The 18,285-nt window shown below is 41.5% G+C and overlaps 1 protein-coding gene and 1 non-coding gene across 4 annotated transcripts in view; one reads left to right on the top strand and one right to left on the bottom strand.

Moving 5' to 3' along the window:
* LOC119181122 (uncharacterized) overlaps nt 1-7,446 on the top strand; it is a 62,207-nt gene extending 54,761 nt beyond the window's left edge. For all 3 annotated transcript variants that reach the window (XM_075875034.1, XM_075875035.1, XM_037432304.2), the window contains one exon: nt 4,558-7,446. In XM_075875034.1, coding sequence (XP_075731149.1) covers nt 4,558-4,902 — 345 coding nt within the window. In that variant the 3' untranslated portion in view covers nt 4,903-7,446. The remainder of the gene's footprint in view (nt 1-4,557) is intronic.
* Nucleotides 7,447-8,667: 1,221 nt separating this feature from the next.
* Nucleotides 8,668-16,969, bottom strand: LOC119181123 (salivary anticoagulant protein P23). The gene is made up of 5 exons (XR_012886451.1): nt 16,821-16,969; nt 14,917-15,000; nt 13,300-13,516; nt 10,998-11,188; nt 8,668-9,040 (listed from the first exon to the last, which is right to left on the bottom strand). It is a non-coding gene; the product is annotated as a salivary anticoagulant protein P23 (transcript).
* Nucleotides 16,970-18,285: the final 1,316 nt, after the last annotated feature.

Genomic DNA, 18,285 nt, shown 5'->3' with positions numbered 1-18,285 from the left:
CCAAAAACTTGTGTGAGGCTCGTTTTGAAGACCGACCATGTAGGGAGTTCCGCTTCGTGGTTTATAAACCACAGCTTGGCCACGTCCGACAGGTAGAAGGAGACGTAGGCCAACTTGGCGGCGTCATCCCATTTGTTGAGTACTCACTCGCTCGTACATTGAAATCCAGTCGTCAACGTCCTTGTCTTCTGTGCCTGAGAAAACAGGGGGATCTCGCAGACGCAGAGAACCGGCGCAGAGAACAGTAGGCGGTGCCGATGGAGGAGTTGGAGCGGCGCTTGCGTCGGTAGCCATAGTGGATGGTAAAATGCGATTCCGAAGCTCCAGGGTGATCGAAACCCAGCAGAATCCACCACTTGTAACGGGGTTTATTTGCAGCGCAGAACGCAGAAAGCGAAGCTGTCAGCAGCGTCCGGCCAAGCGCAGCAAGCACGAGCTTATGCTGATGGCGGTGCCCCTGATGTGCCCAGAAATGCCGCTGAAGCTCCTCTTCTTCACTACAATATATATATATATATATATATATATATATATATATATATATATATAGATGAGATCTAACAGACAATAATGCCAAGGAAAGTAGTATAGGGGAAGTTATTAAACCAAATTGTAATGTAAATGTGAAGCAAGAAAAGTGGATGAAAAGATAACTTCAATACATAAGCTGCCAGGTCGTAATAAGTTCATGTGCTACGTAACGCCACACAGGCTCATAAAGAGTGTTCCACACTCGCCGCCATGGCTACTGAGGGTGCTGACTGACACTCCCGCGTTTAAATTCACATATATATCCAATAAAGTGGCTGGGAGGATAGGCGCCTTGGTAGCTCAGTGGTAGAGCATCGAGCGCGTTATTTGGAGGTCGCAGGTTCGGTTCCTGACCACGGCAAGTTATCTTTTCACCCATTTATCTTCATATTTACATTACTATTACACACATATTTACATTACCATTACACACATATATATATGTGTGTGTGTGTGTGTGTGTGTATGTGCGTGTGTGTGTGCATGTGCGTGCATGCATGTGCGTGCTTTAATGTAGCCAGGGGTGCAATCTAATACCCATTCTGGCAGAAAATGTTCTGTCGTGCCACACAAGATCGGTCGAGGCTCGCCTGATGGTCAGACATGAGAACAGCAACTGCAGAGAACTGCAGGAACTTTTCCAGCAACTACCTGGCCAGGTCATGGAAACTGACAGGAGTTCTGTGTGATTGTCACAAAAAAAAAATATTACCAATGATCAAAGCTTAAAAATTTGCTCTTTAGAGTGCAACTACAGTGAGCTGGTAATTGATTGATTGATATGTGGGGTTTAATGTCCCAAAACCACCACATGATTATTAGAGGCGCCGTAGTTGAGGGCTCTGGAAATTTCGGCCACCTGGGGCCTACAGCATTTTGCTGTAGCATTTTGCTGTGTAGCACACGGGCCTACAGCATTTTTGCCTCCATCAAAAATGCAGCCGCCGCAGCCGGGATTCAATCCCGCGAACTGCGGGTTGGCAGCCGAGTAGTTTAGGCTCAGTGCGGCGGGGCACAGTGAGCTGCGAGAAGGCGCGTGAAAAAATACAGTGCATAACTGTTGCTTCTTAGTGTAAATGTGAAAGGATATACCGACCCATGAAACACAAGGTTTACTGATGTTTCAGCAGCCGATAAGGGAGGGAGCCTTGTTCACAGTAAAAGCCATAAGAAAGGCACGGCATACATGACATAAGTAGCGAGAGTGCATTGTCAGAAGTGTCCCAATACTCCTGTTCAGTGTGTGTCCAGTCGTCTGCATCTTGATCCCAGGTGCATGCATGATGCAAGCTTCTTTTAAGAGCGAAGCATTTTATATCGCACCTACTCGTAAATCCAGCGTGTGTGGTGGTGTCTTCACCCCTACTGCGCAGGCTGGTGTCTCGTGCCAACCGTAAATCTCCAATAATTTTTCAGCTTAATGTCCACGGAAAAGTATGTAAATCAAGGTAACGTGCCAACATTCGTGATTGATCTGTGGAATCAAGGAAGCTGTCGCATCATGACAGATTCCTCCTTGCCACCACATATTCAAATGTCGGAACTTTAAACGCTGTCCCCAGAATTTGTTGCAGCCGTCTGAGGGCTTTTTTTCATTGCACTTTAAGTGTCAGAGCCCAGAGACAGAATACAAACATGTATGTGCTCATCGGAGAAAGAAAGAAATATATAAAAAAAATTTGCTGTGCGGCTCTGTTTCTGCAACATTGTCGTTTCTTGTTGTCAAGGCAAGGTACACAAAATACGGGAGTAGTAGTTATTCAGTCATTAAGTATATTTTAGAGGTGTGCAAATTAGGCGGGGACCTAAATCAATAGCAAATACAGCAATCCTGGTCGAGTCAGATCTAATCCAATTCTTATCCTAAATGGTTGTGTCAGTAAATACAGCAGTTCAAGGCAATCTAATTCAATTCAATCTACATCCTAAGTGGCGTGGGCACAGTCAATATAGTAAACTAAATTATACTCCTGTGGCGGAACCGGCCAGGCTCCTGTGTCCTCATTTTACACGGATGCACCACTTCTTCGTTTCCTAGCAGCTTTGACTGCAATGTCGGACTATCGCAGGCTCCTTCAAACTTTCATCTGCGGTTACTTTTAACTTGTGTGTTTGCTTCCTGGTTCTTTTGAACATCAAACAGCACATTTGGTCACTGCCTGTCCCAGGGGTTTTATTTTGGCCATATATACATATTTCTTCACATTTAATGCAACCGTTCGGAACATCCTGAGTGCATGTGGTAAATATGTTTACTTATTTCATGATTTTTTTTTTTACCACTCGAGGGTTTGTTTCCAGTGCAGAGTTTTCTAAGCAGATGTGGGGGTCATGCAATTTGCTTTTATTCATCATGGAAAACCTAGAAAAGTCAAGAAATTCAGAAATATCAAAATATCAAATTGGTAGACATCCTAAACTGGAAGAGGCAGTGCTGTCAATATTTGTTGTCTGCTAAACAAAGAATGGGCATAGAATGGACAGACACACTGGTTCGTGATCCATCTGATAGAACGTATGCAAAACCCAATAGTGGTCCAACTGTGCCATTTGTGCCATTTGTTCCCATCTCTATGTGCCTTATGTCCCCATTCAGGTGTATATTGTGCAAGCTGCACCAAATTTCACAGAGCATTTGTGACATTTTTGGTTTGGCACCAGGTACACAGCTTTTTGATATGGCCCCGGAACTCATTCTCCTTCTTTCCACTGATGCATTTTTCCTCCTTATAACCGGCCTAACCCAAATATGTGCATTTGACCTCCTTCAATGACAGTTCAAAATGTATACTCTGGAAGCTCGTCGCTTTTCATGAGAAACTGGCAATAAGGAACTGGCTGAGGAACTGGCTACCAAACATGGTGTCTTCTCATAAGTGAAGTGACCCAGACTCGCAACAGTGTGATATCTTCCAAAGAAACGTGTTTCATGTCAATTGCACTGTGTGAAGTACTTCAGCATATGGTGATTGTAACACAAAGCCTAAATATGCGAGCATGCGTCGAGCATGAAGTGGTGTCGCTTTTGCTCATATGCGTCAAAGTGCACATGGCATGTCTTCATTGCGGAACCGGCGTAATGTGTTGGCAAAAAAGCGGGCAAGGAAATTGACCCATGCAGACACTGACCAGCCGACAGCCTCAACATGCACGTTCCTGCGCTTGCGTGTCTGTTACAGAGTACCACTTAAACAGCCAGTATCCCTGTAAATTACCTGAAAAGGCTAGACTAGACAAGTTGCTCTCAGCCTGCAGAACTTCCTTCCCGATTCCCAGCCAAGCATTCTCGCCGCTCACAATTGCTGCGTCGCTCTACAGTTCAACTGCGACATGAAAAAAATGCGAATGAAAAATTTTCACTGCAAATAATACTCTCATATTTTGCCTCTTTGTTGTGAGGCATGTACTGCAGTGCATCAGATTGAAATGCAAAATCAAGAACCTCCAGTATGACTAATATGCACCGTTGGTCGAGATAAACTATGTCATGTAAATCTGTTTTGGGGAAACCCTCAAGGTTGGGTTAAGAAAGAGGACAACGACCTGTTTGTAGAATGAAGCCACAAAGAAAGCCCGGACTAGGATAAATCTTTTGGCAATTAAGAAACTTTTTTTCTGAAAAATCTGTACGGATTTTGTTACATACTTGTGGCTTCGTGCTACAAATGGGTGGTTGTCTTCTTTTCCTTTCATAAGTCATATCGCTTTAAATCTGTCCACTAAAGGTGATGCTGGTTCTGTTGTGAGAGTAAAACTTTCAGCAACATGACACAAACTAGAGATGGTGGATGTGAGAGTGTGTGCATTACTGAGCATCAAATTGTGCTTCAATCTTTAAAGGTTGTACAGTTTAACATGCAATAACTAATCAAACTTCCATACTTTGGTGTCACACACTGTTTAAGTGCAGAGCTGCTCGTTAAGTGTTGCTCACTTTTTACATACAACAGTCTAACAGCCAATCAGCTATACACTCGGCAGCTGACAAGTTTTACTGTGCTGTTTTCTTGTTTCTCTCACGACCAGGTTGAAACAACGCAATTCTTGAAGATGTTACGGGAGCAGGAAAGCTCGGTGAAAGAGCTGCTGTGCCGGTGGACCGGTGTGGAGGAAGTCAACATCCGGCTGCACAGCTACCGTTCACGCAGACACCATTACATCATTGTCTCGGCTGTTGGACGCCAGTGGCAGCTGTGTTGTTTTGATGAGCTGGTAGCACAGCCATGGCTTGAAGATGCCATCATCAGCAAGAGGCTAGGTTATGACCCTGTTCCACTGAACGATTTATTGTTCGGAGAATATGAAGACTTTAGCCTACTGGATGATTTTAACACGTGTTTTTCAGATTTTAATGACATGCTTTTCGAATGACATTATGTGGATGCTACGCAGAGATCTATAATGTCATTAGAATCGCACGACTTTCACCGTTGCAGCCAAATTGAATGTGTACTCTTTACCCCAGGGACTACTTCAAAGATGGTATTCGGCATTCTGAATTTGACCTGCGTTCATGGAAACTCCCTAATAGTGTTGCTTTTCTAAGGTACCCTTAAATCTTACAAGATTAGGTGTACTTCCGTCTCAAAATTTTTCAACTCTCCACCTAAGTGGCATCTAACAGCCGGCGTTGGTAGCCATAATGTAAACAAGCAGATGCCTGTTTGCAGGTGTGTGTGTGTATCTCCAGCTAAGGCATCAAGGGAGCTATTTTTTTTTTGTCTTACGGCCAAGTCTGTTATAGTTTGTGCACATTTCTGCACTGCCAATATCAAAGAAATTAAAGGCATTACTTGCTGCAGCGTGGCGCCGTTCAGCGGCTATGCCATGTCAAGCGTGTTGTTTGTGGTCATTCTATCGGCTGTCGCTACTGGATAGGCAGATCGTCTTGGTTTGTAGTGGCCATATATTCTGCTATATAAAATTTCTGTGTGCATTTATTTAATGAGGCGACTTCTTGCACACTTTTCAAATAAGTGACTTCACTTTTCTACCACTCAACAGTTTCCATACTAGCCATTTCTTTTCTGAATTTATCAACATTGATAACATGTACGAATGGCGTTACTTTTTCTTGTGTAGCACCACCACGGATCGAATGGCATTCATTACAACGAATGACATTTGAACCTAATGACATTAACACCTATAGCAGTGTTTTACTACTATCCCAGTGTGAACCTTATTTTGGTCATTGCCAAAGGCTGAATTAGCCAGGTAGTGAGCAGTTAGGTTAGACAACAAAAAACTGTAGGCTTATGTACACTCTAAAAAAATATAGAGTAAAAAGGCTGTCTTTTTGTCCCACAACAATAATCGTCATCAGGCTTGCATGCGCTTCCTTTCTTGAAAACTCTGTGCTGGCCACTTTCCTATCGAGAATGCAATGTAAGCCTGATAATGGGCATGTCGATCGTGACCGGAATGTGACCGGAATGTGACCGGAATGTGACCGGAATGTGACTGGATCGTGACCGGATAGCGCAAGGGTGGAACGCAATATTAATGACTATCATTGTTGTGGGACAAAAAGACACCCTTTTTACTCGCTCTTTTGTTAGAGTGTAAACGAAACCACAATTGACATTCCGCTGCTAAGGAAGAATCAGGCAGGTGTTAAGTGTTATTGGCTGACTTTGTTTAGAGCTGACTATATCTTGCCTGGAATGATATTTAGCTGGAGTTCATATTTTTGCACGGAGCCTGTGTTTACAGTTTGATTGTTGGTTTATGAGCTATGCTTCCTGTCGCAGAAAAGCTGTTGGTTTACGTGCTGGCATTGAGGCTATACATTCATACATGTACAGCTGTTTCTGAAGTTTGTCAGGGACTAAATACAGCAGCTGCCATGACATGGCACATTGAGAAACTGAATTCCAAGCTGTGTGGGAGCATGATTCCTTTTCATCTGCATTTAGCTATCTGAAAATGCCATGTAGCATTTCATTTTTTTTTTGTGATAACTCGTTATCTACGTTACATTCGATTGCTTCGTGAGTCTTACATTCCATCTTGTTGTATTAGTTCACACCTTGCTTTGTTAAAAATGGACCAAGCACATCCCTAGTTTTATTGTGTTTCAAAGTTCACTCAGTTGATCAATGGTAAGGTCTGCTGATCTCGTTTTTGTCAACGCATACACCAAAGATACTCGACCAATTTTGTTTTTTAAAGGTTTTGAATACTGATCTCCATTGACAGCACTTTTCACTTGCCCTAGGCTTGTATTCTGAAGCTCAGAAGTAATGCTTATCATGCATTTTTTCGTAGATTTAAATCTTGTTTCAATGTTATTTTATACTTTTAGAGTGGTGTTTGTTTATCCTCAAACCTGACACACATTTCACTGCACACGTCACTGTGCCGTTAATATAACAGCCTGACAAGCATGCAGAAAATTGTTGCACAAGCCATGAAGTCTCTGTGAGTTCATTTGTGTCATTAATATTTTTGTGCTTCTCAATGATTATTGTTTATATTACTTTCAAGAATTTTTAAGAATGTTTCAAGTGCCTTTCAAAAAGTTTATTATATATTGTTGATACAACATAGTAGCCGTATCCATTGATGCTGCTTTGTGGTGCTAGTTCCTGTGCAATTAGTGTTTACTTTGTCTGGCTACTTAAAAAAGAAACAGACCAAAACAGCTATAGTTCATAACAATTTCACATTTTTGTTTTATAGACTTGTGATCCATCAATGAAAAAAACTTAATATGGTGACCTAAGCTAACGCAATCTTGCTGTTGATGCAGATAGTGCCCATGATGTATACTCGATATTTGAATCTTTGTACCATGTATACTTAATAGTCAATATTTTTATGGAATGATTTTGTGAGCCAACATCAGAAGGTACTTATGTTATTTTTATATTTCTGTAACAAGCACTTGCAATACATTTTCTCGCTTGTTAATGTTGTGTACTGTGGTTAATGCTACGTCATCAAAAATTAGTGAACGTAACATGGTGCATCGGTAACAAGTTAAATGGCTGGTTGGCTGAAAAACAGACTGCAAGCAAGAAAAAAGTTTTGGAGATTCCTAGCAGTATTGCGTGAGAGAAGTGTGCCTTGAGCTGGGAATGCTATTGTTATACTGTGATTCTGTACTGGTTTCACTTTTAGATGCATCAGTTCTTTTCAAACTTATTGTCACAATAGTGACTGGCCTTGGTGCGGCTGGTTACTGTTGCGAAGACTACCCTGCTTGACCTTAAAACATCTTGTGCTTAGGACACGTCAAGTGTGAACCAGAGAGGGGTGATGGTCGCGGCGTAACAGAACAGAAGTTTATGTACAGCAGCTGCAACATGGATCACTGTGTTGTACACGGCCTTGGATATTAATGCTGTAGTTTACTATGTGTTGTGTGTCCATGTTCATCACAAAGTTACAGCACTAATATTTAAGACAGTTGATGTACAACATTCATATGTTGATGAATTGAGTTGGGTCAGTCCCTTGGGATTTCTTGCACGACTTCAAATATGACATTCATGACCTCAGGTACCCGGGTTCTTTTTCTTGGGTTCACTCGGATCCCACAGTTACTCACAATGATTCAGGAATCGAACCCCCCCCCCCCCCTGCTTGTTTTGTGGTGCGGTTCATCTGGCCACGAGGACATAAATACCTCGCTGTCTTGAAGCTAGAAACTAAACGAAATTTGAAGTAAGTGGAATCACAAAAATGGAGTTTGTGATAATTTTGTACACCATGTGGAGTCTTCCTAAAATGTTGTCAGTACTGATAGCAGCAATATCGCACACCGGCCACATTGCTGTTTATGGGCAGAGCACTAATGGCAGCGTGCCGACACAGCCTGCCTGACACTGCGCTGTCATGTGTTTTGCTGATGCACACTTTCGACGCCCCTTGGCATTGGGCTATCAAGCGACAATCTTGCTCATTACGCTGCTGTGGCAGTGAGCATCCTTATCACTCGCTGTTTATGCACAAGCGTCCTGATCAAGAAAAATCTTGCAACGAATTGGCTTTCTTCACCCCCAAGAAGTCTGGTAATGAAGCAAAATGAAGGGAGAGTTCCGAGTGTGCCAAGAGGTAGCTGTGTACATGTGATAGTCGTAATTTTTCCAGTTATGCAGATTTCTAATTTTTTAATTGTAATTACATGGATGTTTCTCGCTTAACTTTATTGCCTCTTGAACACAGTTTTAACAAGTAGTAGACACGGCTTAAGTTTGACCAGTAGAGGACCTCGTCCTGCTTTATCCGTACCGTGCTTCACTCATTCGTCTTCTGCAGCAGTGTTCGTATGACACAATGCATTTAAATGTTCATGGCAGAGGCAGTCTTGTGGCACTGACAGCCCTTTCTAAGGCTTCCCTGTAGGCCACCAGGAGCACGTTGGATAGCGAAGCATAAGCACACTTGCTGGCCTCCTTGTCAAAAGTTGCCTGGCGAGGAGTATTGAGGCTCAGCTTGGGTGACGTGCCCACTGCAAACGTGAATGGCTGCAGGGCCCAAGTGCGCACTCGGGGTACACCACCTGCATGCAGGAAGTGGCAGCACTGCTACATCCACACCAATTTCTAATATTCTTATGTGGATTACAGAGGAAGTCCAGTGGAAGGGACACGGAAGAGAAAAGTGTTTTTTTTCACAATAGTGAACTACTCATTCACAAGATTAAAAATACCACACTGGCTGCAAGAATACGGTCGGTGAGTGGGAAAACCTAGAAAAAGAAAAAGTGAGTGAGGATGCCACCCTGAAGTTGCCACACCAGCCCTCCTTGATGTTGCAGATTTCGACAGCGTCTATTAAGGCTACGTAGTTCCTAACAGACAAAAATGAAGTTACGTCTTCTGAGAGAGCCAGAGATTTAATGTACAAAGTTTCAGAAAATTTAGTTGAAGTAATATATCCAAAATATGAAAAAAAAAGCTTTGAAATCTGTGACGTCAGTATTGGAGGTCTCAACAGAAAATTTTAAAGTGAGACATTTGACGATTATTTGTGTATGGTTGTCAACCTAAGCCAAGCGAGGTATTGGCGTAGTTTGTATTGCATGATTAAAATACTCCGTTACAGTTGATAAAAATACTGACTCATGGTGAACTTAACGACACCAGAGTTTTCAGAGTATGATTCATCAGTCTAAGCTAATTTACTGTTTTACTGTAGTGTCCGAGTTCGCATGATCGTGCTTATCATAAAGAAAGAACGCTATTAAAGCAGCACATACTAGAAAAAAAAAATGCCAGCTTGTGAAAGTGCTACACTTATTACACCATCAACATGAGATGGAACTACCTATGCTTGTTATGCAATCACTTGTTATACAACTATTAAAGCATAAAATGTCGACTTCATGTGATAATTGAAATAGGATGGGTGTCAACAAAATGGGTTTCACTTTTAGACATGGTGACTGGCAGTAATTTTTATACTTTCATTAAAATATAACTGCATTTTTGTCTGAAACATCAAATTAGAAAACTGGTTGTTTTATCCTTCACTGGGCTTCCTGTCAAGCCTAATAATGCATCGTGCTTAGATTGGTAACAAAAAGTTCGAGAGAAAAAAAGAGTTGTAGTGTGCAAAGGGGGAGGGGGGGATGGTGTGAAATCACAGAAGTCTTTGCCGTCTTGCTTTGTCACCTGAGCTGTTTGTTGCAGCCATAACATTACAAGAGACAGCACAGAGAAGGTATTTCATAAAGAGATGTAAAGAAAGTAACTTATCGAAGAAGAAAGTGCCCAAACTGAAGTGGTTAAGTTGCTACTTATGCCATCAATTATAGCAAAACAAGTATGTGCTGGGATAAAAAAAAATCCCAGCATATCCATCGAGTGAATGATGAGTGGAGCAAAGCGTTTGCCCGTCTGTCTGTCCATCCGTCCTTGCTTCCAATCAGAGAGCAGGTGTACTGCCAGCACCATCTAGCGTACCTTGACCCAATTTCCGTATTGAACGCATGTCTATGGGCCAGCGCCCTCTCGAAAACGAGACGAGAAATGAAAATGACGACGCAGAATGCGTACAGCGCCATCTAATATATCGTCACCCAACTGCAGTTTGCAGTTGGGTGACGAGGGAGAGCTCTCCAAGGGAGAGCACCTTCTATTGTACGATAAGGGTTTGCAATGGGGTACGCCGGATGGATTGACAATCGAAAACCGACCAGGGCTCTTAATAAGGAGCTTCGCTCCTAAAATCTCGGTGTAATTCAAATTAATTAAAATTTTTTGCATAATGTCACTGGTGATAGATAGAAGAAAATTGACTGCATTACAAGGATTGTATTGCTGCTGAAACTTGCACAATAAACTGAAGTGTTACTCTCAAGAGATTTGTTCAAGGTGTACTTGCTAGTTGGCTCAGGCTTCTGTTCTTTCAATCATCAATTTGTATTTTAAATTTCAAGTACTAGGACCCCTCAAGAAAGCATAGAACTAAATGTCATCTTCTTCAGAGTCCATTTGCATATTTTAAAAATGTACCTGGTGTTGAGGTGACTTCCAGCAGTGCATTGGCGCTGAAGGGTGCAGCCTGTAGCACAATGCTCCGGTTGGTGTTCAACAGACTGTCGCCCTTGGCTGAGCCAGCGTACGACAAGTGTGCATTGTCTAGCGACACATAGCAGCCCACTGTAATGTTCATGCCCAACCAGCCAGGAGCTGAGCACTGACCCCTGCAGGAGAGAGCAAATCACACTGCAAATAGGGCTGCCAATGCATAGAAATGGATAAAACGTATCCTCGTGTATTGGCACGGTAATAGCCATTGAATTTAAGTGTAAAACGGGTCACTTTCGTGCATAATTGCCATGCCTGAGAAACAAGTCTGAGAAGTGCATTGTGTCCTAATTTCAGTTCTTGAGCGCCAGGCAACATATTTTGCACCCAGCCACGTAAGGCAGCAGAATGTGAATACACTCGTTTACTGTTGTCTCATTTCACTATAAAGTATTTTAGGTCACTAAAGATGTCTGAACCCTTCAGTGTGGCTTGTTTCATAGCCTTTTTGATGCTACAGGATGGTAGGCAAGAGTTGTTTTCACAACTGTGGCAGGAAAATAATGCTAGATTTATTTTTGTTGCACTTGGCCCTACCATCAATGTTTAAGCTACATTCCCATGTGGACCATGAGCACGTCTTTGTACATGACATAATATCTATACCTGGCCAGGCTAACATAACTTATGCACTGTTTTTCATGTTGGTCTATGTTTTAGTCATGTTCACAACAGCTTCATGTATATATTGACATTGTTTTAACATTCTAAAACAGTTATCTGGGAGTCGTTGAACTTCCTGACTTCATTAATAAGGGGTGTAAAAGAAAGGCACTGATGGGCATGCGTATTGTGCTAAAATATTGCATTTGTAATGTGGGTGATGCAGGCCTAAGTTCTAGCAAAAATAATTTGTGAAGCACCGATTTAAAGAGCTGAGGCTCACATTCTTAATTGGAGTAATGGGGAGTAAAAGCTGTGCTTTAATGCTAAAACAGGCTAGACCAAGTTGAAAATAACTTTTGGTTTTAGCCAAACAGCCTGCGAATAAAACGGCTGCAGCTCAGATATAGGAAAAAAAAAAACACGCTAAATGTGGGCAATACATGCAAGAAAACAAGTTGTGAGCAACTTCATACTAATGTGACTGTGGTGCATGTCAGTGATGTACTGCATGTTCACCAGTAATCCATCCCAATGTGAGAAGTAAATGGTTTTCTAAAAATTCAACAGGCACACGAATTCAACATATATGATTCAACAAGCATATGTTAATTTTTTTTTTTTTGTGGACAAAAAGAAGGTGGTGTGCTCTGTATGCCATATTTGGGTGTTGTTGCAAGGCACTGACAGTGTCAGCATATAGGTAGAAAAGCTTTTAAATTCTGTGGTTTAGCATATGGCGAAACCATGATATGTTTTTGAGGCAAGCAGTAGTGGGTGCAGTAGAGGAGGATTTGGGATTACCTGGTTTTGACCATCTGGGTATGTTTTACGTGCGCCCAAATTTAAGTGCATCGGAGTTCTTGCATGTAGCCCACATCGAAGTGCATCTGCCACGACTAGGAATTGAACCCATATCCTCAAGCTTAGCAGTGCATTGATTGATTTGTGAGGTTTAACGTCTCAAAACCACCATATGATTATGAGAGACGCCGTAGTGGAGGGCTCCGGAAATTTTGACCACCTGGGGTTCTTTAACGTGCACCCAAATCTGAGCACACGGGCCTACAAAGCTTAGCAGTGCAAGACCTTAGCTGCCACAGCTGGTATTCAGGATCTATTGTGCCTTATTTGTGTCTTGTTAAGTTTCTATGTTCGTGGGAAGTGCAAAGTTAAGCTACACGGAGACAGCAAGAAAGAAAGAATGAGACAAGCGGTTAACTTCAACTAAGCGTTCATTTAGAAAGGCGAGGACATATATAGACAAAAGATTCAAAACAAGAGAAAAAAAAAACGCAGACAAAAAGCTTACATGTCACGCAGTAATCACTCATCCATTAGTTCCTAACACACCATCCTAAAAAGCGGAGTTCTTTCTGTGTAAGGGTGATAGATGATGCACTAGCACAATCGAAATTGCTGTGTTTCATTTTAGCAGCTTTAGTTACCAATCTGGTTAGCAAATCTCTGTCGCAATATAAAATGCAAGTGTGATCAAGGGGTTATGTTTGTACTTTATACCTGTGAACTATGCATCACTAATTAGTCTGCCAGCAACTGTTATTGAGAATCTATTGTCCATAACACTGGCTATGAGGGAGCAGGCAGGCGCGCTAGGGATTACCTGCGAGCTAGTCCAGGTGAGACCAAACCCAGCAACCATCCACCATGCAGCTCCACAGAGACGTCGCGATTGGTAACAGCTGTGCTGGGTACCTTGAATGCACAGTTCGGCAGACTGACGTTCTCCAGCCCCAGGCTGCGGGCATGTAGTGGCACCAGGGTCGTGAGCAGGCTGTCTATGTACAGGTTAGAATCGACAGGACTGCCCGCGTCTGACCCTGAAGTGACACGGGGAATAAGGCACGCACACCAGGAGTTGGCGGTGGGAAATGATCGCAGGGTGGCAAAATTAACCATACTTACTCGGACTAGGACTTGCCAAAAATGCAGCTCATTTGGGCTCACTGGTACTCGCACTTGATAAAATTGCGTTCACTCAGGTTCACTTGGAGTCAATACAGTTGAACTTCTTTATAAGACGCAAGGTCCAGGCAGCAATTCTTGTCTTTAATACAAGATGTCTCTTATTAAGCATGGTACCTCGTGTGCATTTTCTTATCAACCAGTATTTTTTGGTGTGCACACACTGGTGTCTCTTACACCCGTTTGCCTCTTATATCAGTGTCACTTATAAAACCGTTCAACTGTATCGGCAATATCGAGCGTGGCCGGGATCACCTCAACTTTGGCTTACGAAAATCCTGCTCAACCAAACTCACTCATACTTGGGTCTGAGTGAGTCGACCCAAGAGTGAGTTTTCCAACCTAGGCAATTAATAGATAACGCTTCTATTGACACACCATGGTGCTTTAGTCGCTTGTGATTTGCTTTTACAAGAAGTTCCTGTTCTTAATAAGCCTATTTTACTTGACTCTATTATGCACCGATTTCATGGTGTTTCTTTTTTAAATGTGCCTTGGCATTTGTTGCCTTGCTCTCTTACTAGCTATCAATGATCACTAGAAAAAAAGCCATCCTCCTAGTGTAGAATGATTTAAGGACCTTTTGAGTCATGATTTAAGGACCTTTTGAGTGGTCGTATAGTTTACATTTAGTAGATTGTGTGCATGGGCTAAGTAATAGGTTACTAGGTGTCACTTTTCATGACCCAATGCTCAGTTTTTAGTATTATAGTCATTCGTAACGTTTGTTCATAGTGACATGTGTCATTTCTCCTCAGTATTAAGTTTTTTGCTCTTACATTTGGAGTACTGGATCAAAAATTCTTTGGTTGAATTGTTTCAACATGTACTCATCTTGGCACATTCATTGCAGTCATTTGCTACAGCAGCATATAACTTACCAGGATCAATTTAGTTTTGATATATATATATATATATATATATATATATATTATAAAGGTAATATATATATATATAGGAAAGAAGTGTATAAGTAAGGGCTCATTTTTCTGTGTTTTACACAATATTAATGAGATACAACAGACAATAATGCCAAGGAAAGTATAGGGGAAGATATTAGACCGAATTGTAATGTAAATATGAAGAAAAGTGGGTGAATATATATATATATATATATATATATATATATATATATATATATATATATATATATATATATATATATATATATATCCATCTATTCCAAGAAGCACTGAGGGTGCCTTGCACAAAAGCACATTACCAAGTAATATGTTACTGAGATATATTTTCTCACCTTGTATCATGCAGGTAAGGGTGACCAAACTATACAGGTACCAATACATGTTCTTGCTTCTTGGTGCAGCGAGACTGCAAGTTTCTGTGGCACATAGTTGAGAATGATGTAGTGAAGAAAGATTATACACATAAAAGCTTGCTGCCCACAACACACTAATCAGCATGGATTATCTTGGCATGAGACATGTTTCAAATGAAGAAAAACTGTGCGTTAGTAGTATTGATGAAATTGGGTATCAACTTTTTGTAACCATACTTGATACCACAAAATATGTGATGTATGGTCCATAAATTGATAGACAAAATATAGTGATTGTTAAAAAAGCAGTGATCAAATAGTTCAGATGCAATGCAATATTCTGATTGGTAATGTACAGAGCTCTTCAAAAGGATTGAATAACTGCGCAACCATGTCATGTGCCAGCGTGACTGAACTTCAGTTATGATTATACATGATGATTTAAACATTGCCATAATAAAGACTCAGCATGAACACGATAGGACTTGTAACATGACTGGTTGCTGTGCCACGTTAGTGTGATGGCTTAGTCTCCTTTTTTAAAGCTTGTGAAACGAAATTGCTAGAACACTACCGTAGTGAATAAAGAGCCAGCTATATTAGCCTTAGTAAAAAACTTTGTCAATTGGGATTAAAAACAAATTGGCTCTCTTCTTACTCCTGAATTAAAAAAAATATTCCAATAATTAAATGAAGTAAGTATGCAACATATTTGTCAGTCACAAGAAGAGACTGGATTATAGAGAAATGCCTATTTTGTTTCTTGCGTTCCTATCATGCCACTTTGATATATGGGCATAAATTAGAGGTTAGGAAGGGCTTTTATGTTGTGTTATAGTGCCTATAAATGCCTAATTTGGTTGTTTGTGCCCAAGTTCCTATAAATGCCTTTTTTCAGAATCGGTGCCTATATGAACATTGTTTAACCTCGAATTTTGCTTTCGAGTATAGTTGGAGACTGATATTCATGTTACTAAGCAAAATTGAGCTTTCAGAACTCTATGGGGTGCAACCCACACTCCCATCTCATCAAGGCTACGAGACCCCTGAAGCCATCATGTTGAGGCAAGCACCCGTGAGATGAAGGGCAAGCGGCCTTCATGCTGCGTAGCGCTCCAAGTCTTCGCAGACGAGATCATGAGCGCCCAGCGCACACATTTCTCTTGCCTGCTGGAAATTCTCGAACCTTTTGAGAGTTATGGGGTTCACAGACAGAGGAGAAATTGACCCTGTGCAATCAGACCCGGTTAATACGAAGGTAAAAGACCCTTCTGGCCGGATAGTGGTCTGGCTATTCGCTCCTGTGCTGCCCTTCTTAGCCATGACGAAAAGAAAGGGTGCCCAAGAGCGAGTTTATTCAACAGAAACTTCACTCACCATTCTAGACAAGACAGTGAACGGTGAGATAGTTTTGAAACCCTGTGGAAAAGAAATTGCATAGCTGAGCTAAACCACTGGCACCTTTGTAGCATCATAAACCTAGCATTTCTTTTTGCTTTTCTGTTGTAGGCACAGATCACGTATGTATTTCTTCGAAATTTAAAATTTTGCAGAAATTTATTTTGCCTATATTCATGATTTTGATGGCCTAAAACTGTGTTTTCTCTGCCTATTGTCGGCACCTATACCCCAATTTTTTAGTGCTCATAAATCCGGCTTCTATTCATAAGTCTTAAGTGCTGGCTTGGGGGGTTGTTAATGACACTTATTCGTTTTGCCCAGGAACTCGATTGATACTTATCACCCTGCTCCGAGTCTTCTGTATTGTCAATTAACATGCAGTTGACAGTGATGTTTGGACGCTTTGTAGAAAATGCAAAAAACACTGGACACATTCATTGGACACATTCAAAGTGGCAAAGCTGAAAGTTGTACGTACTCACCTCTGTCGTGCTATCGTCTGACGAGATGGCAGCCCACGCAAGGTTTTGTCTGCCCGTCACACTGATAAGTGGGCAGTTGCACTCGGCTAATGGCTGGATGTGTAACTTTATGACCCTGCCCTAAAACCCTGCCCACCACGACAAGCATTCTGCCGTATCAGCTCGTGGCGTAGGCTGTGATGACAGCGCTGTTGATGCAGATGAGGCAATGCAAGCTCTTGGCTGTTTCTAGCAGATGGTGTGGGCGACTAAGTGAAGGCACTATGTAAAGCACAGTTTTGAAACCATAATTAGGCATCACTTAATAACAAAATTGTTTATTCTTACATGAAGTTCCCTATCTGAAAAACATCTGTATAGGCTGCTTCACGCTTTGGAAAAAACTTGGAGCATGTTACTACGCACACCAAGTTTTCTCCACACTAAGTCTAAAACAGCCTGTACACTTAATTGACATCATTATTGATCGATGCAAAAAGCGAGGTGTAAACTTCATGGTAGGTTATATTTGCACATAAATGCACTTGTGAAAAAGTGAGGTTTGCTGTTACCATTTGTCGTAGAATTTGGCACACTTAAAATTTATAAAAATTTTTTTGCAACTATTTAATGTACCCTAAAGGTGAGAAGTGTATGATTTCTACTCGCACACAAGACTACTACAATGTACCTTTAAATTCAAGAATGAACAGCTGGACCATACAGCTGGTATAATTCAGGTAACAGAATATTCTTAACAAAGTTGCTAATTGAGCTAGTTGGTTTAGCATACTTGAGGTCTGACAGCTTGAAAAAATGCACGGCAGACAGGAAAAGGATGACACAAGTGCTTGTCCCATCCTTTTCCTGTTCGCCGTGTATTTTTTCGCGCTGCTAAACATCAAGATATAATTTTCTTGGCTGAAGGAGCTTTACAAGGTATGACCCAACGCAAAAAATATTTCATCATGGAAGTACAATGTGTGGAAAAAAGGTGCTTCCTTTTGATAAGCGTGAATGTTTTTATGAGGGTGCGAAATTGCTTGCGCAACATGGGGAAATGGCGCTGCCCTGATTATTCCAACTATTGCATCTGACGAAGCAACACAGAACATTAAATGTTAATATCAAAAGTTAGCATTTAACATGTAAAAGTAGCTACATAGAAACTGGCTTTAAGTGGTCTTGGTTTCAGAGAAATTCCTAGAGCAACCTTAAGGGACTACATATAAGAAAAACAGACTATTGTTCAGAAAAGCAACAGGTACTGTAGGCAATTAAAATTTACCTGTGCTTTATACAGAACACTTCGTTCATTAACCTTTGTCTCCTCTCTGCTCATCTTAGTTCCTGGAATTTGTGTGAGAACGTGCCCCACCTCCCCACACACACACGTGCACGCACACACACACACACATGTGTTGGTTGCACCTGCCAGCTTGTATAAGCTTCTTGGACCTAATGGTAAAGCAGCTGTGCAACTGTG

This window comes from Rhipicephalus microplus, chromosome 10 (assembly GCF_043290135.1).
Source record: "Rhipicephalus microplus isolate Deutch F79 chromosome 10, USDA_Rmic, whole genome shotgun sequence".
NCBI lineage: Eukaryota > Metazoa > Arthropoda > Arachnida > Ixodida > Ixodidae > Rhipicephalus > Rhipicephalus microplus.
Note: the sequence above shows the minus strand (reverse complement) of the source record. Positions and strands in the feature narration are given on the sequence as shown.